Source organism: Dysidea avara, chromosome 3 (assembly GCF_963678975.1).
Source record: "Dysidea avara chromosome 3, odDysAvar1.4, whole genome shotgun sequence".
In the NCBI taxonomy this organism is placed as follows: Eukaryota; Metazoa; Porifera; class Demospongiae; order Dictyoceratida; family Dysideidae; genus Dysidea; species Dysidea avara.
Window position 1 is genome coordinate 21,211,173 of NC_089274.1, and position 25,956 is coordinate 21,237,128.

General features: G+C 37.7%; 2 protein-coding genes across 4 annotated transcripts in view; one reads left to right on the top strand and one right to left on the bottom strand.

Annotated features, from left to right (window-relative positions):
- The first annotated feature begins 28 nt into the window (after positions 1–28).
- LOC136250170 (uncharacterized) lies at positions 29–25,706 on the top strand. Of its 2 annotated transcripts, XM_066042351.1 has the most exons (10): positions 60–131; positions 3,894–3,965; positions 5,419–5,474; positions 5,532–5,792; positions 9,402–11,401; positions 20,982–21,018; positions 22,944–23,225; positions 23,285–23,338; positions 24,424–24,648; positions 25,398–25,706. In XM_066042351.1, exons 3-10 carry the CDS (start codon positions 5,420–5,422, stop codon positions 25,628–25,630), a joined length of 3,147 nt encoding a protein of 1,048 aa, XP_065898423.1. In that variant the 5' UTR covers positions 60–131; positions 3,894–3,965; position 5,419; the 3' UTR covers positions 25,631–25,706. The 2 variants fall into 2 exon arrangements, with proteins under 2 accessions (XP_065898422.1, XP_065898423.1); XM_066042350.1 differs by lacking the exon at positions 3,894–3,965 and having other exon boundaries at positions 29–131.
- The window catches only part of LOC136250167 (DNA-dependent protein kinase catalytic subunit-like), a 74,187-nt gene continuing 73,884 nt past the window's right edge, over positions 25,654–25,956 (bottom strand). For both annotated transcript variants that reach the window (XM_066042346.1, XM_066042347.1), the window contains one exon: positions 25,654–25,925. In XM_066042346.1, coding sequence (XP_065898418.1) covers positions 25,721–25,925 — 205 coding nt within the window. In that variant the 3' untranslated portion in view covers positions 25,654–25,720. The remainder of the gene's footprint in view (positions 25,926–25,956) is intronic.

A 25,956-nucleotide genomic window follows, 5' to 3' on the forward strand; every position in this document is an offset into this window, starting at 1 on the left:
AAACAGATTAAGTTAACTGTGTCTGTAGTCTCGTGCCCAGACCCCACCCACTACTCATCAACGCAGTAGGTGGGGTCTGGGCACGAGACTACTGTGTCTGCATCAAGAGTAACATCAACACATCAAGTCAGGTAGGTGATTGACTAATTGATTATACTGTAATACAGCATTCAGACTATGTTTGTACCAGCTGTAAAATTATACAAGCAAATATCGAAACAACCCAGAAAGAAAAAAGGGTGGATGATTAATTGGCATGTATAGCATCATTGCACACTTTTGATTTCACAACTTTCGACATTGTCTTTCACAGCTTGGCTTGTTTTTGTATAGATTATCAAGCCCCACATGTGTTACAGGAATAACAGAGTGGTCATGGTTAAGGAAGAACAATTTGCATGTATACACATTGCTTTTACTTAATGTTATGTTTTCACTTGGTTGATTTTCTTCATATGATTGTTCTGTTAGGATGACTGCTCTATTAGTGTATCCCAATCGTATTTATTTTTAATAAACCAGGCGTGCAATTACGTTTCCCTTTGGGTTTTACAGGCGTTTAACAACTGTGCAGGCCTCGTAGACTGCCAGGAATAGCCTATCCCTTCGAGTTGGAAAGGGGTGGGGGGGTATCCCCAACGTACGCGAATGAAAATGAAGAGCAGCCCTGAGGCGCTGCCGAGAGGATTTGTGGAAAAAAACACGATAGTCAATCTATAAAACAGTAAGAAGATACTTCTGTGTGTAACGTGTTGTTTAAAAAAGCGGTTTGTTTAACAAGCGCTTCCTTAGCAGCGCATAGAGTTGATTGATTTATTATATTTTATACTCACAACTAGTCTCGCGGCGCCTGACCCTAAAAAGAGGGCCTGGTGAAACTCTGTACAAAAAGTTTGAGCTCTGGAATGTTTATTGGATGACGTTTACGTGTTACGTAAGTGCACTGTTTACGTCACAACATCCATTCAACCAGATCCGCTTACAGCATCAACAAACTAATGGCGCTACTTTATTTATTCATCTATGATTCTACATTAAAACGAACCCAACAGAATTGTATGGCCATTTTCTCAATGATTTTAAGCGGCGAAATCACCGGATGTAATTAACCGTAAGCCGTGAACCTTTTGAAATGTACGCATTACACAATCAATTTGAAATGGAGCGATCTGATTGGAGCTTCTAACATTCCGGCAGCGCCAAACTTTTTGTACACAGTTTCACCAGACCCTCTTTTTAGGGTCGGGCGCCGCGAGACTAACTCACAACAATCGGCACAATACCGTTCCTCCTTGTTGGAGCGATACAAAAACAATAACTAACTAAGCATACATGATAAACACAAAGCATACATTACACCATCCACACATACAAGTACACAGTTGACAAAACGTAATTTCGGAATTACAAAAATTTCGTGAGTTACGAAATACGAGAATTACAATAAATTAATTGCACAACCAAAACCCTATAATAAAATGGTAATACATATAGTTGGTTAATTTCAGATGAGTTAGCTAGCTGCATGGCGCCTGGTTTTTAGAAGTAGCACATCAACTTGTTTCACATGTTTGGTTTTTGCATCATATATCTGTAGCAGTTAGCTGGATTCATTTGCAGCCATAACTGTTTAAGTTGTGATGGGTAGACTATCCACACATTGATTTTTCAACTCAGTCCCATAAGCAGTTTGTCCTTAGGCAGGCATACAATCTTTTATATACCTGGATCTGGATCACCTTCTGCTATATTCCAATGGTTGGTATAATTTTGGTTACATCCAAGCTATAAGTTTGAGTTATGATGGTTAACCTATTAACATACTGATTTTCACTTTTTTATATTATCAATTTACCCTGTAGGCATGACAACAAATTTTATTACATGAATAAATTGTTAGCAACATTCAAACAAAACGTGGTACCAATATTTACCAATATTTGTCTTTGAACCTGGCTATGTGCCAAATTTTCAAGTAGTTAGATATATAGTGTGTTTGCATTTTATATAACAGTTTTGTAAGTGTGCAAAAAGAAGCACACAGAGAGAGATTAAAGCAAAACAATAATTATACAGCTTATATTGTGGGGTGATTAGGCTCAAATTCAGTGAGTGCATTACCACAACTTGTTTCATAAAGGTAACATGGAGCTATGTATGCATAAAAATTACACTATTGGTCTTCCTGTTAATAATACACTGATGTTGTGTGCTGGTTTATTTGGTTGCATGACATTATCATGTGTCTTGATCTAATCTTGTGTATAGCTACTAGCTAGACCGATTAACTTTACTGTTGTGTGTGTGTGTGTGTGTGTGTGCGTGCATGCATGCGTGTGCATGTGTGTGTCTGTCTGTCTGTGCGTGCGCGTGCATGTGTGTGTGTGTACGTACATGCGTGCGTGTGTGTGTGTGTGGGTGTGTCTGTTAAATTTTGTAATTTTTAGTAAAAATTACAAAATCTGCCACTTTTTTAGTTTCTTAGTTAGCATTGTCTACTCCTGATTGGTTTTAAATGAAGGTAAATTTTTAAGGAATTGTGATGGAAAACTGTGGGAGATAACGATTAACGTATATGCTCATGATATGAGAGTTAAGATGATTTAATTACTCAGAAATCCGATTTTCTGGGATGAAATAAAATGTGTGGACGATATAACAGAGTGTGGAATCATTGTTTACTCACAGGAATATACATACCTGGTCAGCGCTAGAAGATACGCATCAAATCGAGTTATATACTTTTTCCCTCGAAATCTAGGTGCTTTTAATTTACTACGATACCTTAACGCTTATACGAAGAACAACCTAAATATCTGATAAGCCCCTGGCTATTATGTCCCACCATTTGTTAGTTTTTGTGTTGTGACTATTGAGGTTCGTGTGAAATTCCAAGCCAAATTATGCGATTAGCATAATATTTTTAAGTAGCATTTGAAGCACTTCCAGCCTCCTCTGACTTGTTCGTATGGACTTAGTTCATTACACAACACATGCAGCATACTGTGAAATCATACGTGACATAATTACAGGTAAACACTTATATAAGGTCAACATAAATAATATTATTTGAGATTCTTAGCTTGTTTCTCAAGCTGCTGAAGAATGCTCAGCTTATTTAGGCATACTAAATTTCGTTAATTTTTTTACAAAAGTATACATATATAGGAGCTGCAACATGAAAAACCAATAGCCTTGTCCTCGCAGAACCTCTTCTCCAGAATAGTACTTATTGTTTAAGGAGGGAGCACTTATAATCTCTATTCAGTAAGCACCATCCCGGACTAAAGGTCTATGAGGATGAGACTAAAAAATCAATATCCTCCATTCAACTACCTACTGTTGGTATGTGTTAGGCTAAGTGTAGCTTCCAGCATGACAGCCAAAGTTTGTCACTTTCTTCTAGAAAACAATAGTTTAAATTATGTGATATTTTTTTTTTAGTTACTGTATTGTTTTGTAACTTTCCTCCGATGCCTCGAAATTCACCCTCAACATTGTTCAGTTAGTCTGTTATCAATTTGAAGTGTAGGGTAGTGGCAGCACAATCTGTGTGACTTTTGATAATTTCTTACTCTGGAGCATCACAGCAGCAACTACCTTGTGGGGGTAAATGATGACCAGTATGTTAAAGTGTATTTGTAGACATACAATGAATAGAATAATGCAATACAAGAAATAAGCACTCATACGATTAAAATTCAAATCATGACAAATACACACACCAAAAATTTATTCCAGATTCCAGTAAAAAGAGGGTCACGTAATGTAATGGTTGCATGCCTCAGCAAGCCATCCTTGCCTGTGCTGGCCCAGAAAACACCCAGAAAACAGTTAGCAATGAAAGGTCAAGTTATTTCATTTGTAGTCTGTAACTGTTATCCCCCCACTAGGGACCGGTTTAAAGCCTGTGAATACAGGGAGTCAGAAATATGTGTATCTGTTCCAATTTGAGTTTTGATCACGTGAGTACTTATTATAGTAATTGGATTGCTCTATTCATTTACTGGGCAAAATATAGTTGTATTGTTAGGTGTTTATAAGCTTCATATCCTTGCTAATGTTGCTATAGAAGACTGCTTCACTAATTCAGCACCTATGCTGGTATTCAAAAAGCTAAAACAAAACTTCAATTTTAACTGTAGTCGGCACACTGGTACTTTACTAGTCATTTATGACTTGCAAGTGTGCAACACAAGTGCTAGTGCTGTGCTATAGTGCAAATTGTTTGTTTTTTTTGCTGAGAAAGTCACACAGATTGTGCTGCTACCAGGAACTGACCAACACAATTAAACCAGCTATACTTTGAGTTGATAAAAGACTAACTCAAAATGTTGAGGACGAATATCAAGGTATGGAGAAGAAGTATGGAAGTCAATATCGAAATATTAAATTTAAAATTTAAAATATGGAAATTTCTGTATAATTTTGAATGCTGTGTCCTACTAAGAATGTAACATTTCTAAGTTCGTAGACTATTATTAAGAACAGCAATCAATTAACAGGTTGTTTGACCCTGTAGGTACAGTAAGTTGTTCATTTTTCTTTGCTGAGGTAGCTAGCTATACTATGTTTCAAAATGGAGAAGCTATGAAACTTTTCTGCTGAACAGTTTAACCCACTATGTAAATGAATAGCTATAATTGCCTAACTATGAAACTTCTTTCCCATTCATCTATGAAACTTGTTATGTACAATATGGTAGTGTTTGACATGGTAATGTCTGCAGTGCAAAATTTGTCAACTATCTAATTATTGTCATGTATTAGGCTAAGTGTAACTTGAATAGGACCAACATTGCAGCCATGTTTGTCACCTCCTTCAAGATGATTGTAATCGTGTGATTATTATTATTAGTTGCAGTATATATTTTTTAGTGTAATTAGAATAATCATTGCCAATATAGGTATGCCTTACATCAAAAAGCTATTGTGATGGAATGACCTTTCGGTGAAGTTAGAGTCCTTCCTTTGAGAATTCATCAAGGGTTTATTTGACTTCTATAAACTTGTAACAGTTCATTTCAATATATGCTGGCAAAGCTGCAGCAGTGCATGAAACTGGATTGGTAGATTTAGAGATAAACAGTGATCTTTAAGAAACTGCTTTCATGTGCATCACTAATAATGAGCAATATTTGACACCATAGAATAGATAATGATTTATGATCAAGATGCAATGTAGAGCCCTCTACTGTGATTACATCATTTAGCGTAACATTTTAGCAAATGTCATGTGCATTACACTCTGTGTAAATTGGGAATCACCTTTTGCAGATTCTGTTGATAGTTACTGCTAGACTATATGGTACTATATTCAACTGGCTAAGGGTCTGGGTGTTATGCACTGGGATAAAATATAATATGTTCTGTACATAACAGACTATTGGACTTATGTTGTTTTTTTTAACCTCCATAGTATGGCCCATCAGAGTGTATCTGAAAGACTAGAAAAGTTCAAGAGCATTGACTTAGGTAATTGTATGAGATGATTGTTTGTATTAATTCATAAATTTTACATTTTTCTTCCAGTTTCCAGTACTCCACTATTGAAGGATCTTTATGATCACATCACACCAAACTATGCTGCTCATTGGAAAGTGATAGGAATACTACTGGGTCTACCTAGTGGAACACTTGACATCATAAGGCATCGCAACTATGATAAATCTGAGCATTGTTGTAATGCTGTATTGAAGAAGTGGCTTGTAGAGGACTCCTCTGCTAGTTGGGGGAAGTTGTTAAAAGTGATTGAGTCACCTGCAGTGTCCAGTAGTAATCAAGAGCTAAAAGGTGAGTAATTTTATTCTGTATAACTTTGTCTGAAAAGTAAAGGATTTAATAGCTATAATGGATGTTACTTACTTAAGTGCAATTCATGTATTGTAGTTTTGCTATGATAAATTGTCAATGCAGCAATAATCAGAGTTGGAGGTAATGAGTTACATTTGTAACACGTTACAGTGAAACAGACAATACAATGAAACATCATTAAGTGCTACCATGTGCTACCTTATCCAATAGAGAACTCATTAGCCAACACAACTAATTACATGACAAAGTAACGAGTAATATATAACGGATACATCTGGAAATTGTACTGCATTACTTCTTTTTAATGTGCATTGTATTCAGCGCGTGATTGGCTGCATTTTGGGTCCTGACAGCATTGTGCAGGCAAGAACAAAGAGTGATAGTGTATGGGGAGTGCCCTTGAGACCAAGATACTACAACAAAGCATGTTTTTTTAGGCCAGAGAAAGGCGTGTCTCACTCATGTCACTTGTAGTTGTAGGCTGGGAGCATGTATTTAGAAGGTCGGGCTTAATTTATAGCTTGTGACGAACAAATGTAATATGTAATAATATAACCAGTTACAGCCCTCAGAGTAACATGTAATTTATGTAACTCGTTACTATTTTTCTGGGAGTAATATGTAACTGTGACGTGTGTTACATTGTATAGAAGTAAACTAGTAATATGTAACGAGTTACATTTTTAGAGTAACAACCCCAACTCTGGTAATAATAAAAGCTAGATAGTAGGGATGGGAAATTATTCAATTATCATGATAATCGTGATTATTTTATTGGCAATAATCGACATCGTGTACTTTTCATTGACTAGTGATAATCGAAATTGGCAATTATTGTGCAATAATCGTGATAGTCAGGGAAATATTTGTCAATTTTCAGTGTAATTTTACCATTTTATTAACAATTCATGATGTGTTTAGTATTTTTTATAACAAGAGTTGAGTGGACAATAATCATGATAATCGTGATATTTGTTCATGACAATAATCGTATGGCAAAATATCAATATCGCCCATCACTACTAGATAGATTACCACAGAGCTACGATAAGGGTTTTATCGAAACCGCAGAAACCCACTTAGATCTGTCACTGGTGTGTGATGTGTATAATGAATAACTAGCATTTTAAAAATTGTTAATTTAAAAATGAATTAGGGATCTATGCAACAAAATGTAGTGAAACAAGAGATGAATGATGGTATTACAACATAGCTCAGTAGGAAAGTCCCTACTTTGGCATTGAGCAAAATAATTGTTATAGCTAATGTGCCAAAGTAGGGACTTTCCCACTGAGCTATGCTGCAATGCCATCATTCATCTCTTGTTTCACTATTTTTTGGTGCATAGATCCCTACTTCATTTTTAAATTAAAAAAAAAAAACTTAGCTATTTCTTGTAGCATAGCTAGCTACAATGTAACTTGTGACTGTTGTATTAGAGTGACTGTTGTATTAGAGTATATCTCGATTCAGCCAAGAGGTGTTGACCAATAAGGGGTGAGGTCACTGTTAAGTAAATAGCTAGATTGGTTAAGAGGTATGGTCTCCGTACTCTATTGCTATTAGTCCGCCTAGATCTTTAATTGATGGGTGTGGTCGTGAATCTATTGCGAATGGGATCCCAATCGCAAACTTGCAGATATCTAGCTAGTGTATATCTCTTATAGTAGCACCAGGACTGAAGCATTTCTGAAATCCATCTCTGAAATAATTCTGTGGTGCCTATATTATGTTGCTGAAAGATAGTGTTGATAGTGAAAATTAACATATTATTCATTTGAATGAAAATGCACATGTCATTGTATTAAACTTTCTTCAAATTATTATCATACAGTACAGTAGTACTGTATATTAGGGAACATGGGGGTTTGAGTTTTTAAACCAGGCGCACGCCCACAGCCGGCCGAAGGCCGGCTGTGGGCGTGCGCCTGGTTTACTGAAATTGTTTTCGTAAAGTGTGTGTGTGTACCTATCTACCTATCTACCTATCTACCTATGTTTGTCCGTACGCACCCACGTGAGCAAAATCGTTTAATAACGATAAAAGCAGCTTTTACGTAAGAAGTAAAAGTGAAATGAAGTCTGTATTAAACTTCTGCACAGGTGAACTTTGCTCTGAGGTGGTTTCTTTTCGGCGGACTGAAATACGGGTGTGGTGACTTTCCTCAGACTACCTTCCCCTTGAGGTTTTCAGGCATTTAGCAACTGAAAAACAACGGTGCAGGCCTCGTACACTGCCAGGAATAGCCTATCGCTTCAAGTTGAAAGGGGGCGTATCCCTTACGTACGCGAACGAAAATGAAGAGCAGCTTTGAGGCTTTGTCGAGAGAATTTGTGGGAAAAAACACGTTAGTCACACTATAAAACAGTTTAGAAGATAGTTTTGTGCGTAATATGTTGGTTAAAGCGGTTTATTTAACAAACGCTTCCTTAGCAGTGCATAGCAACGTAATTGAACGAATTACGAATATTTCATGAATTACGAAATACAAGAAATAGCTAATTATATTATTGCACAACCCAAACTACCCTATTGTAAAGTAGTAATACATAGTTGGTTAATTCATAGTAGTATATACTGTCTATAGTTATTCCAGATGAGTTAGCTAGCTGCATGGCGCCTGGTTTTTAGAAGTAGCACAACATCAACTTGTTCTGGCTAAAAACATCACCAAAAAGCCAACTTCACAATACATTCCTGGTGTCTTGGCAATATTGGTTAGTTATAACCAAGCCCAAAAGTGCCTTCAGTATGGCCCTAAATGCTTCTACAAATTTTTTATTTAGTGGAATTTTCTATTGATTGCCTGTCTGATGCCTTCAGACAAGCGTAACTCAATAAGGGCTAAGGCTACGGGCTTGATTTTTGCACTGTTCAACATTGGTTCAGCATGACAGGTGCCTTTTGGAATACCACAGTACATACAATGCACGCATCCTTTGTCCAATTTTTTTTGCTGACAGCCCAAGGTGTTGATTCGTAGTAGCATGTGATGGCTTTCCTACATTTGTAAACGGGTTTTCAATGCTGATTGGATTGATTGCAGAGGCACTTCTACTGTTCTTCGTTTGTAGCACTGTGTAACTAAAAAGGGAAGAATGGCCACTTTACCCCCAAGCCTGCAATTGATACCTTGTGGGGTGGGGGGCGTCCAGACGAAAACATTAACTCTGGTGCCATTCTTTCTTTTGATGCGGTATGCATGGGTTCACCAGTCATAATAATGTTACACAAAAAGTATAAGAAAAAATTAGGAACAAGGGAGGTCACCTACACCTGCAGATATACTATTGGAGATGTAGTCCCTAATTCAGTCATGGGTATAGACTGAAGTAGGGATTAAATCTGCAGGTGTATTTTTCTATGATTCCTATTCCTAATTCGTATAGGTCATTGCAAAAATCCAGGTATCTTTGCTATTTTAGAGACCTGAGGAATCACCGAGGGTGAGTACTGTAACACCTCTTACCAATATTGCAAGTGCTCTGAAAGGGATATTTTTTGTGGTGGAAAAATGTAACTTTTTGATGATCTCTGCTATCTACTACTACTATTCTGTTGTAAATAATATATGTGTATATTAATAGGGAAAAAAATTGAAGAATTATACTATCAAGCCAAGCATGTTCTTGGAACAGAGAAACTACAGCTACTCAAGTTGCTAATATTTGGTCCTCCTGGAGCTGGAAAGTCATCATTGCTAAAAGTCTTACTTGGTGGTGATCCTGATCCAGTACGAAACAGCACTGGTGTGTGTGATAGAAAACTTTTACAATACAGAATTGCTGTAGCGATGTCTGGTTATGAATCCAAGTCTACCTGGGTGAAAATTGAGTTTGAGGATGAAATAAGACGATTAAAACAGAGGATTGAGGAAAGGCTGAACAAAATAAGTTCTGCATCAGAAGACTTTCCACCTAATCCTAAGAGCGCTAATTTAAAAATTGAGGCCAAATATTTTTTTAGTCAAACAACTCAAGCTCAAGATAGACAAATTTCAGCATTTGTTCAGATTTATAAGCAAACTAGTGCCCTGATAGCATGTTATGATAGTGGTGGTCAGCCGGAGTTCTTTGATGTCATGCCTGCATTAACTACTGCTCCTACTGGATATGTTATGGTATTTGATATGTCCAAAGACTTAATGACTAAGAGTGTAGAATTTTATAGAAAAGGTAGAAGAAGTTCAGCAGAACTTACAGCACACTACACCAATGCAGAATTGATGAAAACTGCTTTAGCAAATATCCAGTCGTGTGCTAAGTCCATTTCTTCTGGTTGGAGCATCACCTCAAGATTGTCAAAGTTTGGTCACTTGCTAGTTGTAGGTACACATCTAGACAAGTGTGGTGACACTAAGGATAAACAAGATGATAAAGTGTTACAAATTGAGCAAGTAATGGAAGATGATATATTGAGAGTACCAATTGACTCAACTGTTCATATAGTAGAACGAGATGGAAAAGTTACTAAATTAATCCATCCCATTTCCAACACTATCAAGGTTGGCAGAGATGATGTTGCTCAAGAAATACGAACTGCTATAGAAAACATGTGTGATGGTGACAGGACCAGTGAAGATATTCCCATCAGTTGGTTATTGTTCCAGCTTGAGGTCCGACACAATGAAAAATATTTCATCTCACATCAACGCTGTATTGAAATAGCAGCAGATTGCTATATCAAGAAAGAAGACGTCAATAACATTCTCAAGTATTTTCATGAACTTGGAATATTGTTACATTATAGCGATGTTCCTACATTAAAACATGTTGTGTTTTGTGATCCTCAATGGCTTTTTGATAAATTGACCAAATTGATTGAGCTAAAGTATGATCCACCTCATACAATAAAACAAAAGATTTTAAAGGGTATTTTTGATAAGATTTTTTTATCAGATGTGTACAAAAAAGACTTTGTTCAGAATGATATTTTAAATTATGAACATCTCCTTGAACTGTTTGTGTTCCTTAACATAATGGCCGTTTTACCTGGCGAAGAAGGTCAATACTTCATGCCTGCTCTGCTGAACCCAGCACCACCAGGAATAGATGTGTCTCTACAACAATGCTATGGTAGGAAAAAATTTGACACACTCATTGTGAAGTTTGAGGACAGATATCTTCCACGAGGAGTGTTTTGTTGTTTAGTTGCTGAGTGCATGAAAAATGCTGTTGGATGGAGTATTCAGCATAATAAAGCTGTTTACAAAGATTTGATAATATTTCAAGTTTCAAGTGATCAGTGTATTTTTGTAAGAGACAAAATAGACCACATTGCTGTAGAGATGTACTGTCTTACAACTGGTGATCAGGTGTTGTCAGTAAGTCCTGACATAATCTGTAGCAAACTGTACACAGCTTTACAAGAAGTGTGCAGGAAAATGAAAATTGTTGATGACTTCAAGATAGGATTTGCTTGTAGATATCCACTGGTAGACAGCACACTGTGTGGTGGTGGATTTGCTGTTGTTAAGAATCAGTTACCATTTCAAGAAGAATTATTTTGTAAACAGTGTGGTAGAAAACAAAATCTGGAGATGGATCAAGTAGTTTGGCTAATTTCAATCAAATTTTTGAAGAACATGGTAAGCTATGTACTTACATGTACAAAATTAAGACACACGGTAGTGATAACTGTGTCGTGCAACCCAAGAAGCCGGCACACCACACCAGTGTATTAGTGACAGAAGAAAAATAATGCAATTTCACGCATACTATTTTTTATGAAACAAGATGCTTTAAATGCCCTCCACCTTCAATAATCTACATACCACATTTGAGCATAATTTCTGCAGGAATTCCAGTGAGATGTGAGCCTTCAAAAATTGGCTTAATTTATTTGCTTCTTTTTCTTCTTTTTCACACTCTTACAAAAATTGTCATAAAACACAAATGCACTATCCAATTGTCTTGAAATTTGGCACAATTAGGCAAGGTTTAAATACGAAGTTTGATATAAATATGATAATCAGTCGCAGAGTTTTATTATGCCCAAAAGCAAGTTGATGCTGTGCTATTTCTAAAACCAGGTTCCCATGCAGTTAATATTGTAATTTAGTGGTAGTGCTATATGCTATTATTTAGTTAGATAATTCAGTAGTAAATATTGTAATTTAGTTCATCACATAATTCATGAATTATTTTGTAATTTAGTAATTATGTTTCTATGCAGTGCTAAGGAAACGTAACTTGAAAAAACCACAAATTATGCACAGAAGTATTTTCTCAAATGTTTATAGTTGCACAAATTGTTTAGAGAAAGCCTTGAGGCTGCCCTTCATTTCATTCACATAAGTACCTACAAAGCTAGGTACACTGTTCAGTTTTTTTAAATTTTATTTTTACACTCATATAGCCCATTGTGAAAGGCATTTATAATGTCTTTAGTAATTTGTGTTTCATGCCGCTGCAAAACGAAATCATATTATCTATGGTGAAAGCTTACCTATATACTGGTGCTGCATTCATTTCTCATTACAAGCTACTTTTAACACAATCACATGCTTTTTCCGGTATACTTTTGTTGGAAAGTACGTATACTGTGTTTGACTATAATTACAGTAACCAGGCACATGCCCCGCAGCCGGCTTCAGCCAGTAATGGGGAGTGCGCTTGGTTAATATTGTCACACCCACAAGGTAAGCTGCATATGGGAAGAAACTAACAACTGGTACTTGGATAGGTCAACTCAAACCTTTTTTGGTTTGGAAGAAATCAAACATAATACCATAAATATATAGCGTGAAAGTCAATGGTGAGTATGTAACAATCACAGAATTGAGTTTTCCTATATACTAATAAAAATTACTTTTCCCTATACCAGATAATCAACCTATAGCAGTTGTGCGATTGAGATACTCTAATAGTGCAGCCACTCTATTAGAGTAGTCAGCTGCTTACTATTTACACTCTAATATAATATAGAGTGGTCAGCTATGTTACAAATCACCATGTAGAGAGTTCAACTAGATAACAAGTCACCCTGTAAATCACTGTGTAAGGAGTTCAGCTACAAACAAGTCATCGAGTTCAGCTACCTTATAAGTCACCCTGCAGAAACTTCAGCTAGGTTACAAGCCACCCTGTAGAAGAGAGTGCATGTTACAAGTTGGCCTGTAGAGAGTTCAACTACAATCATGTCATTCTGCATGTACAAGCAAGTCACCTGTAGAAAGTTCAGCTACATTACAAGCCACCCTGCAGACTACATTACAAGTCCCCTTGTGATCAACTACTTTACAAGTCACCCTGTCTTTCAGCCTTGTTGCAAATTTAAATTTTCAAAAAAGAGTGTTTGATTGAAAGTTCGAAAAATGTTTTCTAAACACACCGTAGATTAATTAATGAGAAAGATTCCCATGCAAGATAAGGAAGTTATATGGCCTAGTATGGTTGCATTGATCACTTACAATAGAATTTGCTGCTTTGATTGTTCAGCATGTATAATTAAGACCATTCTGGCTTTGGTCAAATCATTTCCTCTTTCATATCTCAAACCATGTTTGGCCTTGATCCAAATGGCCTGTGGATTGCAATTGATCATGAGCTGGTCATGACTAGCTAGTTGGCATTTTGTCAGCCCTTCTAGGTATTTGCTATCAGATTAGGATAATGGACCTCTTATAGGCTTCCAAGATTTGTGCTGTCACTTGTGGTGAATCATGATCGTCCCAGTGCAGAGACCTATAGCTGGATAAAGTAGAAAGCATCCACTTGTTCTTTGATTGTCATTTCTAATGTGGGTACTTGCAACTACATAGCAAAATATTTTCAAAAACACATTGTTAGTTCGAGTTTTTTGAAAATTTAACCTTTTGAAACTTTCCCACTATATGTTAGAATATGGTCCTGCTGTGTGTGTATGTTGTTTACTGTAGAAATACAGTATGTATCTTTGCTCCAGTGTTGAATCACATGATATCAGTCTTCTAGTTAAGTGATTCATTGAAATCACCTCTCAGTTCTTGAGTAATGAGTGTCATAGTGGATTCAGTTCTCAGCACATCGTTGACATCGCATTTGATTCTCCACACAATGCACCTCACAACAAATGAACAATAAACCTGTGTTAACATGCATCACTGGTAGAAATTCACCTTACCATCTCACAATTCTTCACCTTTAATGTTTTTTTCCCCAAGGATTTTACCTTCAAACAATGCTCATGTTCAATTTAAAATGTTTGACAGCATATTCACTCATGACACAGACAAAAATATGGAAAACTTCCAGAATTCCATCTCCAAATACAAAGGCGCCCCACAGTCCTAATTAAATGATCCCGTAATACCTATACAAGATGTTTGGGGCTTAACTTAGGTGGTTTAACATGCCTTAGGAAATTTTATTGAAAATCATGAGATGAGCAAGTGGTTGTGATATCAAGGCTGAAATCATGTGTCTCACAACCAAATCGTGAGAGTTGAACTCTCACTTGTATTTATCAGCATTGATATCATTGCAGCAACCACCTTTGTTAAAATTAGCATTAACGTCATTGCAGCCATTTCTTGGCCACCATGCACCTTCGATTTCACAACATTTAAATACAAGTGCTTTAAAAGTCACACCCTTTTCCACAACTTGGCTGTTTTGCATGGATTTTGCTTTTTTGTGTGTTGGAGATGGTTTTTATCCAAGTTTCTTACCTACAGACGCAATGATGATTAACTGTTATTGAAAACAAACGATACAATTGTATGTAAAATACACAATTTATTTTATTTGACTATTTGTTAGTATTTACTAATAGAATGGACATACAGTGATTGTACGTCCATTCTATGTAGAATTTTCCATTGATATAATAAGTGCTTTCATTTATAAGGTAGAAATTACCTGAGCTGATCAGCTGGTAAAGTATTAGGATGTTAGGTGTGGAGGCTAGGTAGACAATTTCTATTAGTGACTATTCTATTAGAGTATCTCAGTCTCACACTTGTTTGGTTTTTACTTTGTAACTTTGTAGTTGTTACTCTGATGTGTACTCACCAATTTTCAAGTTGTTCCCATAAGTTTACTTTGTAGCTGTGACAGAAAATTGATCTTTTTACACAAGTGATCCTACAAATATTTATTGGTTTATTGGTTTAGCATCAAATTTGGTACACAAATTTGCCTTCCTAAGCTGTATGTGTGCTTGAACCAAATATCAAGGCAGTCGAGTAAAGGAATTGTAGTAAAGTGTATGACAAGAAGGAGAATATAGATATAAGCCTCTGTGAACAAGGAAAGATTGAAAATTTGGCCACCCACATTGTACGTAGTTGCCTGTCAGCCAGGTATCACAGGCCACACACCAATTTTGATGGAAATTTCTCCAGACACTCCTGAGATACGAAAATGGTGCAATTTAGAGATAGGACTCAGTATGGAGCTATGCATGTGTGAATATTGCATTCCCCACAGTGTGCTTCCTTGGTCGCATGATGTGTATATACTGTATTGATGATAGTTGTTTTTCCTCAAAATAGCTAGGGGTTCTACAATTATCAAACAGTACGGTAGTACTGTTTAAGTAGGAATCCCCCGAAATGACGCACGCTGCTAAAAATATCGCCCTTTAAAAACCAGCTTAGAAACTTCTTACACGACGAAAATCACCTTTATGGAATAATATTAGTCCATCTAGCATCAAATGTAACGTTAAAACAAGAAAACGCTTACTGGTGGCCTGATATAGAATTTTTTTTAAATTGTCAAAACTAGAAATTTCGTCTCACTCACTCACTGACCACAGTCGCAAGCCTAGAGCCCAAACGAAGCAGCGCACGGTCACCATTTTACGCCACAATAACAAACTCACCAGTGGGATGTGCCTTTGGGGTTCCAACGAGTGTACGCCCTGTGCGCCTTGTCTTTTCTTTTATCTTCAATCAGGCTGCTTGTCTTCTTCATCCAACGAAACCATATCGAGGCATTAATTTTCCATATCAACACTTTCTTTAAGACGCCACAAAATTATTTATGGCACTTAGACTACGCTACTGTACAGAGGTACTGGTACACCATGATAGGTCACAACATCACGCCCATACTTTATTCTATGTATTATCGATCTATCAATCGAGACCACGTCCATTTTACGCTAGCTGTATTTGTGACCACACACCTTCAAGTTGGTAGGCTGATTTGAGATACTCTAGTCTAATAATCGATCGAAACCACAATGACCACACCCCTTTTTGGGAAAGCACACATTTTTGCAGGCTGACTCGAGATACTCTAATACAGCAGTCACCCTAATAGAACAGTCACATGTTTATAGCTAGCTATATACTTTATCAAAAAACTAAACAAACTAGTATATTAAAGATTATAAATTTATAAATGAAGTTGGTCTCGTCCTCGCAGACCCATTCTCTGGGGTGGCGCTCATCGATTAGAGATTATAAGCGCCTCCTCCAAAAGGGTCTGGTGAAATGCCCATACCATTTCTGTCCGAGAAATTGCCAACTGTGGCGAGTGATAATTGGTGTTTAATACTTATACAATATTTTACAAAAGGTGACGATTAAACAGTATTTATCATGTTATGGCTGCACAGTACAGACTTTACAAAAGCAAAGCTTACCTCAAATAGTCACCTTTTGTGTAGTTATTAAACACCAATTATCACTCACCAGAGTTGGTGATTTCTCGGACAAAAATGGTATGGGCATTTAACCAGACCCTTTCGGAGGGGGCGCTTATAATCTCTAATCGATAAGCACCAACCCGGAGAATGGGTCTGCAAGGACGAGACTAAAATGAAATAGGAATCCAAGCGATAAAAAGTAGTGAACAAGAGATGAGCTCAGTGAGAAATCCCTACTTTGGCATGGTATAACAATTATTTTGTGTTCAATGCTAAAGTAGGGATTTCCCGCTGAGCTATACTGTAATAGCTACCATTGTTCATGTAATATATAGATTAGCACGTGATTGTACAAGGCACGTGAGTGTTGTGAAATCATTCTAGAACATTCTTAGCACGTTGTTACATGGTGTCAGAAGTTTCTTGCGAAAATGGATCAGCTTTCGCCACCAGAGGCATTGAACTTAGACGGAACTATTGCTGACAACTGGAGACGATGGAAACAACGTTTCGGGATATTTTCCCTTGCTAGTGGACTATCTACAAAAGACGCGGGAATTCAAGCCGCAGCATTTCTTCACGTGGCCGGACCGGAGGCACTGGAAGTTTATAATACTTTCTCATGGCAAAATGCCGACGACAAGAACAAGGTGGATAAAATAATAGAAAAGTTTGATGAGTATTGCAACCCTCGCAAAAATATTACGTGGGAAAGACACAAGTTCAACACGCGAAACCAGCAACCAGGAGAAACCATTGATCAGTATGTAACAGATTTAAAAACAAAAGCTCAATCTTGTGAATTTGCCGAATTGAAGGATGGTCTGATTCGTGATCGGATTGTGTGTGGCATTATTTGCGATAAGACCCGTGCGCGTCTATTAAAAGAAAGCGACTTAACTCTTCAGAAGGCCCTCGACATATGTAGAGCGAACGAAGCTACATCTACCCAATTGAAAACCATTAGTTCCAGTACTACCGGTAAAGAAACACACTATCAGGAAGTCCTTGCTGTTACAGCACGACGTCAAAGTCAAGAAGCAAACCCCAAACCTCGATGTGACCGATGCGGAAATCAACACTATCGTCACCAGCCCTGTCCAGCACAAGGCGTAGAATGCTACAATTGTGGTCGTAGAAACCATTTTGCAAAGGTTTGTCGAAGTCGCACTGCTACAAAGTACCAAAAGAAAGTGCACAGTGTTACACATGAAGACTCCGATTCCCCTGACGACATGTTTATTGGTATGATACAATGTGCTACTTCAAAGTCACCCGATTGGAAAGTAACAATCCTCGTAAATCGCCAGAAAATGAGTTTTAAGATTGATACAGGTGCACAATGTAATGTCATCTCCAGACAGAAATACCTCCAACTAAGCTCAACCCCACTGCAAAAATCTCATGCAAGGCTAGTTGCCTTTGGTGGCCAACGACTCGACACATGTGGTAAGGTCACACTAAACTGCCAGCACAAAGGAAAATGTTACCCTGTGGTTTTTGAAGTGATTGACCAGAATGTTCCCAACATAGTAGGCTTGACGACTTGTATGGAACTGAATCTAGTGCAACGATTAGATGCTATCAACAATCAACCTGATGATATTCTCAATGCCTACAGTGATGTCTTTGACGGATTGGGATGTATCACAGACGCCTTGTACCACATCAAAATTGACAAAAATTCCCAGCCTGTTGTACACCCACCGAGAAAAGTTCCAGTCACTTTGAGACCCAAAATTCAACAGGAACTCAGTCGCATGGAAAAGCTCAATGTAATCCAGAAAGTTGATGAACCCACAGACTGGGTAAATAGTATGGTAACAATTGTTAAACCAAATGGTAACCTCAGAATCTGCATAGACCCACGCGATTTAAACAAGGCAGTCAAACGTGATTACTATCCAATGAGCACAATTGATGACATCGTTACAAGAATGCCAAATGCCAAGGTTTTCTCTGTCCTGGATGCCAGTTCTGGATTCTGGCAAGTCCAATTAGACACACCAAGTGCAAAGCTTTGCACGTTTAACACACCCTTTGGACGCTACATGTTCAAACGTCTTCCTTTCGGGCTCTCGTCTTCCCAAGACATTTTCCAGAAAATAATGTCAGAGATGTTTCAAGATATACCAGGAGTCGAAGTTGTTGTGGACGACCTGCTCATATGGGGCGAAAATGAAGAGCAACACGACACCCGCTTAATACAAGTCTTAGAAAGAGCACGGCACAGAAATCTCAAGCTCAATAGAACCAAGTGCCAAATCAGAAAGGATGCCATTACCTATATCGGTCACATACTTAGCAAAGATGGTCTCAAACCTGATCCAAAAAAGACCGATGCCATTCTTAAAATGCCATGTCCAGAGAACAAAGATGATCTTCAGAGATTCTTAGCTTCGCCTCTACGAACCCTATTGGAAAAGAATGTGGAATGGCATTGGCACACTGAACAAGCCAACAGTTTTCTATCTTTGAAGAAATTAATCACCACTGCCCCTGTGCTCAAGTATTTCAACCCTAGTAAACCTACCAAGCTATCCGTCGATGCCAGTTCTAAAGGATTGGGAGCTGTACTCCTACAAGATAATCACCCCATTGCCTATGCATCCAGAGCCCTCACTATGTGCCAGCAGAACTACGCCCAGATTGAGAAAGAAATGCTCGCTGTGGTTTTTGGATGCACCAGATTTCATGAGTACATTTTCGGCATGCCGTCTGTTGAAGTAGAGACTGACCATAAACCCTTAGAAGCCATACTCAAGAAGCCACTACATCAAGCACCACTGCGACTCCAGAAGATGATTATGTCCATACAAAAGTATCAAATCAATCTTATTTACCGCCCTGGTAAACAGCTAGTGATTGCAGACACTCTGTCCAGAGCGTATCTAACAAAACAGCCAGATGACTCCACATCATTTGAATTTGAAGTGAATGTAGTAGCATCACTGCCAATATCAAAAACCAAGTTAGAGCAATTTCAATCAATGACCCAATCTGATTCAGCTCTAAAGCAATTAATGAAACTAACACTGGATGGTTGGCCAGATCACAAGTCACAAGTGCCAACTGAGTGTTTACCGTATTGGTCATTCCGAGATCAAATATCCTCCAGCGACGGAGTTCTTCTAAAAGGGGAAAAGCTCATAATTCCTAAGGCCATGCAGCCAGAGATGTTGAAATTGATACATTGTTCCCATTTAGGTATAGAGAAATGCAAACGGCGAGCCCGAGATATAATGTACTGGCCAGGGATGTCATCCCAAATCCAAGATACCGTTTCAGCTTGTGGCACTTGCAATACATACCAAAGAAAAAACCAGAAGGAGCCTCTCATCCCACATTCTATCCCAGACCGTCCATGGTCCAAAGTTGGTGTTGATCTTTTTGAGCTGCAGCAAAAGCAGTACCTTGTGATAGTGGACTATTACTCAGGATTTGTTGAACTAGACCTGCTCATTCACACCACAGCAAAGCAAGTAATTAAGCATTGCAAATCTCAGTTCTCCCGTCATGGAATACCGGATGTCTTGATATCCGACAATGGCCCCAATTTTCCAGCCACGAGTTCCAACAGTTTATCAAGCAATACCAGATTGACCACCGTACATCCAGCCCATACCATCCACAGTCCAACGGCATGGCTGAAAAGGCAGTACAAACCATCAAACGATTGATGAAGAAGGCAGCACATGATGGAAATGACCACTACCTAGCACTGCTAGAGTATCGGAACACACCATGGTCAGACACCCTTGGGTCACCAGCCCAGCGACTTATGGGGAGGCGGACAAAGACTCTCATACCTACAGCAAATACTTTACTAAAGCCAGCAACAATTAACCCAACTGCAGTACAGGAGGAACTTCAAAAACACAGAAAACAACAAAAGATGTTTTACGACCGCCAGGCAAAACCATTGAAAAGCCTCAAAATAGGTGACTCAGTGTTGATGACATCAAAGGATGGCACGTGGAAGCCAGCCAAAGTAACCAGCATTAGTCAAAGAGCTCCACGCTCCTATAACATTGTGACACCACAAGGGCAATACTATCGTAGAAACCGAAAGGACTTAAGAAAGGTGATGGGTAAAACAGAGGTTAACACAAGCACTGATGAGTTCCTAGATGATCAAGCATATGACAGTGACACAAATGAACCAGTTGAGGAAAGTTGTGGCACTAATTCTGTTGTATCAGCTCCAGCCCTGAGACGCTCCCAAAGAACCATAAGAGCACCAGTTCGATATGCCGACCAGTTTTCGTGACTATAACATACGCACACACTGCACTACTTTCACTTATTTGATTAGAGCACTGTAAGGGTTTTTCATCCTTGTACCCTGTAACACACTCCTTTTTGTAATGATGGAGATGTAATATATAGATTAGCACGTGATTGTACAAGGCACGTGAGTGTTGTGAAATCATTCTAGAACATTCTTAGCACGTTGTTACAGTTCATCTCTTGTTTCACTACATTTTATCGCTTGGATTCCTACTTCATTTATAAATTTATAATTTTTAATATACTAGTTTTTGTTTATAACAGTCTGTAGTATGTTATTATTTGTTTTGTTGTTATAGGGAGAATTTTTGTTCGGACAGCATCAAATACAACATGGTATGTATGTAATTTTGCACTATATGTGTTAATTGGAAATGGGAGCGGAAAGCAGGAACAGAGACATCCAATGGAAAATGCCTGATATAAAATAGATTGTCAATATACAGGCTGGAATTTACACCAAACTGCTTGATTGAAATATATGTAGCTGGATCCTTCCATTAAATTAAATGACCAAATATTTTGACTGCAAATGAACAAACATAGTAAAAACCTTGCAAAAATTAAAAATCAAATGACGGAATAGTTTCTTAGTTGATATGTTCTGGTCTCAAAAAGCATTATAACAGTCTAAACAACAAGCCAATGTAAGAGTGGGAATATATATATAATATAAAGGATTAAATTTTTATGAATAGTTAAATTCACCAATTATGTGGTTTGCCAACAGAAAAACAAATGTTTGAATAGTGGTTCAGGCATACAAATAGTGGAGTCAAACAAATATTTGAATGTTTGAACTATTTGTCCCAGCTCTGATCGAAACACTCTAATAGAGCGGCCACTGTACTGTAATAGAGTAGCGGGTCAAGAATATTTTTAATTAATAACAATTCTACTAGGGGCCTGCAAGGAGGCTATTGAAAGCCGGCGAATTTGATGGACTATCCCAGGTTAGGGTCAAATGATTTGATGATTGATTTGGGCTAGTCGTAAATAGTGATGAGGCTAGTTGTATAAAGTCAGACTCAATAGTAAGCTGCATCACTTATGTGCATCATCTTAAAATTTTTAACAGAAAAGTACCTCAACATCCAACCTTGAGATAGCTATTTTTCAAAAATTTCCTCTTTTTGTTGTCCATCATTTGGTTTAAAAAAATCACCTTACCTATTTCTAGTCATAGCCACTTCCTAATTTCTTTTTTTTTACAGTCTACTATGTAGCTACTATAGCTAAACATAGTTCTCTTTTTTTTTTAATTTCATCCTCTTCAGTTTATTGTTTCCCTAAATTACTTCCAGATCTCAATCATTTTTCTCAAATTGCTTCCATGTATGTTCAATCTCATCAGAGCTGTTTTTTGTTTGTTTTTTCTGGGGGAGTATGCCCTCAGACCTCCCTAATTTTGTGAGTGCTTCCTTTAGCCTTCCCTTCTCTTTGCCACAAAATCACTTTATATAACTGTTTGAAAAATCATGCAATACAGAGCAAAAATATGTACTACATACACAAATGTAAGTTTTGTTTATGTGCAACAAATACCTCCCCAGTCTCAGGTTAGAGTTTGTTGTATTTCTAGACAGCAATAGACTTTTCCAGGTCCAGTCGCAATGCATATGTGACCAAGTCTGGGAAAACCAGTCTTATTGCCTATTTAAAAGTATTGAGAAATGCTTGTTTTAAGTATTCAGTGTGTTGTAGCTTGCCAATGGTGTACCAAATTTTCACATTTTACACCAATTCCTTACCTTCCGGAGCATCCACTGTACAAGTAGCCAACAGCTCAGCTAAGTTTCCCTCCATTTTAGATAGCTTTTAACTTGATGTTGACTATATCAGGTTATGGGCCATTCAGGTTTCAAAACTGGTAAAGGTTTACACCACAGAGCTGTACAGTCATCCCCAGGTTAGCCAGAGTTCTATTAGGGCCCCAGACCACTCGTACGAATCGTCACTGTGCTTGGGGAAAAGCAGCCAGCCAAAGCATACCACCCTAGTCTCAGGTTGATTATGAAATTTGATAGTTTATCCATGTAGCTTTGTGTTCTTGGTGAAAAATCAAATATCTGTTGGCTGTCATGGGCGATAAGACTGGTTTTCCCAGACCCAGTCACATATGTAGAGCGGAAGCTTTTAGTTTTTTACAAACATGTATATATACAATTCATTGGTAATCTAGGGATCAGCTGACCAGCTGTTATTTTGTTCCCATTAATTAGTTGCTGGAAACTTATGTAGTGCTCATTGCTGTCCTGCAGGTACTAATAATAAACCAACACTGCAGCAGCTTAATCGTCATGTTTGTCCTCAAGCTGCTGCCCGCTGGGAAGACATTGGAATTGAACTTCTGAGTGCTAATAAGATTGGTATAATAAAATGCAATGATTCTGGGGATGTCAAAGCTTGTTGTACTAAAATGTTCTCTGCTTGGCTTACACAAGACACTGGAGCTAGTTGGACTAAAGTAGTGAATGCTTTAAGAGCACCAAGTGTAGAACTATTCGTGCTAGCTGATGAAATTGAAAGTAAATTTGTATTTGGTAAGTCCAGCACTCACTAAACTGATCAGTCTCACCAACATCTGCTGTACTAACCACAGGTTCAGAGGACACTGATGGGGAATTACTTAGGGGTAGTGATGGCGGTGGTAGAGGTGAGGTGTTGCATGAACAGCATAAATTGCAAGTACTATCCAAAAATACTATAATAGGATACAATAAATTATAAATTTCGAAGGATTTCTATGCCCATGCAATTAATTAGATTACATCTACATTCTTTTAGATAATAGTATTTGAGGTATAAAACTCTGTAAGTTGTGATGGCCACATGCTCCTTCCAGCTGAGGTTGCTATAAAACATATTTTCCATGTTTAGAGACTTATATATAGAGCATGCACACTTGGCTTTTGGTTTAAATGTGATTGTAAGGGGATGATAGAACAATGATATGACCTTTGTTAAATGACCTCAAGAGAGAAAGTACATATAGTACTCCCTATGCTGGATTTCTTAATTTCCACTCTCTGGTTGTATATGTTCCCTGCAAATCCCTCTTAATGGTTAGAATTAGACCAAAGAATGTAATCTAATTATTTGCATGTGCAGTTTAAGTTATATGAATTTGTCCATAACTTTAATTTGGAATGGAATAAGCTATGAACTTGTAACAAGTATCAGCTTGTTTCTTAGATGAAGATTTTCACATAGAAAATAACCACCAGGTTTAGCCTTGTTAACCGATGTATGGCTTTTATAATGATGTCTGCCCCCTTTGTAGACTCTGCCAGACAGGAGTGTTGCATTGGTGATAATTATAGACAAAGGTCACTATATATTTTTGGACATAAAAAAGAGAGCTGTAATGGATAAATCAGTGATGGCTCCACTTATCTAATTTCATGTTATCAGGTGTACAAAGTTTCATACTTTTTATCAAAATTGCACAATTTTTTTTCTTCTATGCTGCTCTACTATACTAGAGTATGTAGACAGAAGTGTTTATAGTTACTTTATAATGATGCCTGGTTCCCATGCACACATGCTTATTATCCCCAAAATTATGCTGGCATAATTGCTGCATCTCCAGACCTTTAGCGTATAATTAGAAACTGTTGTGACTAAACAGGGACTACATGCTATAATATCTGGTACTATACATGTATATACTGTATAGATGCTAGTGTATTTATATTGCTCTGCACATTTCTTTTGAGCTTGCATGTGCTGATTTTTCAGGTAACCAAAAAGAAGCTACTAATGATAGATTGAAATCTTATACCAGTCAGGAAAGCAGCAACAGATATCAGCCAAGAAAGAAAAATTCTTATGATCACAAATCTCAAAGCCCTCACCCCAGAGACAGCCAGCAAGAATATCATCATAGAGACAGAAGTGATTATGATCCTTCTGCAGAATACAGAAAAGATCAGGACCATTTATTGTCCAAGTCACACAAGAGGGGTCAGTCCAGATAAGTCACACTAGAGGAATTTGTTACATGCAATAGCTGAATTGTATTATAGTAGCACTGTTAAATTTTTTTCTCTAGCTATACTTGTGAGCTGTTATCTAGTGCTGGAAATGCAATTTACAGCATCATCTGCATATGACGTTACAGCAGTAGAATATGTACAAGTCTAATACAACAGTCAGTCAGTCACACATATTTAGCCCCTTCCCCCCTCACCTTGTGGAGGAGCCAGACATATACTTCTGATTAAAATACTAAACTTTATGTCAGGCTAAGATCAGTTTATAAAACTCATGAAAATATGCACATTTTACTAACATTTATTACAAATTTTCCTGAAACTAAGCAAACCAGAGTCAAATTAGCTGTGAGTCACCCAGCACCTTCATGCATACTAAGTGTCTCTAAAATAATTATCGTATTGCTGTTGTTTAAGACATTCAGAGCCGGTAAAACAGCTTCACAACCATCTACAAAGGCCAAAATGGCAAAAATCAACAGTGAGACACTACTAAGAGGCGATCATTTAACACACAGCAACTAACAAGATAATCTGGCTCTCCCCAACCACCTACAACTTAGCCTGTTTGTGCCTCTCCCCTCGCCAGCTCCTGGATCCGCCCCTGATGTGGCATTTATTATGGTATATGTTTTTGTACCCAAGTATGCACAGACCAGCCTAAATAGTAGTCCTTTGAGTTTGTATTCACACCTTGGTTATTTTTTTTTTCAAATTTAGTTTACCAAAAAGAAACCTCTCAGAAAAGAAAGAGCTTTTCTCACAGTAGCCAGCAGAGTCATGACAGAAGGGAGAGTTTCCAGCCAAGGAAGCAAAGTTCACACAGATCTCAAAGCCCTCATAGCCAGCAAGAAACAATACTATACGATCCTACTGTCTGTAAAATGATCCTATTATACAGTATTTATATCGGACTCTTGATCTCTGTTTTTTTTTGTTTGTTTAGATTCTAGCTGTTCAGTTTTGATTTTACTGATTAAACATGAGATTTTCTATTGTGTAAATCATTAAAAAACAATCTAAAATTGTTTTTGTGTAACTAGTTAAACCCATGGCTCCCAGCCAGCCCATGTGCGGCCCAAAATGTTCACATCAGTAGCATGATCAATGAGACAGGCTACTTGTTCCTCAACAGTGTCACACTTCACACCAACTTGAGCCCTCTTGTTGTGTCGCTTGTCACCTAGTAATATTGTCCTCAGGTAAGGAAACTCCTGAGATTTGCCATGACCTAACTTCAGGTCAGTCCTACATTGTTATCACACACTCAACACAGTCT

Coding starts and splice junctions, on each gene's coding strand:
- LOC136250170 (XM_066042350.1), top strand. CDS start 5,420: ATGGCCCATCAGAGTGTATCTGAAAGACTAGAAAAGTTCAAGAGCATT. Junction 11,402..20,981: donor TCAAATTTTTGAAGAACATG/GTAAGCTATGTA, acceptor TTGTTGTTATAG/GGAGAATTTTTGTTCGGACA. Junction 24,649..25,397: donor GTCCAAGTCACACAAGAGGG/GTCAGTCCAGAT, acceptor TTTCAAATTTAG/TTTACCAAAAAGAAACCTCT.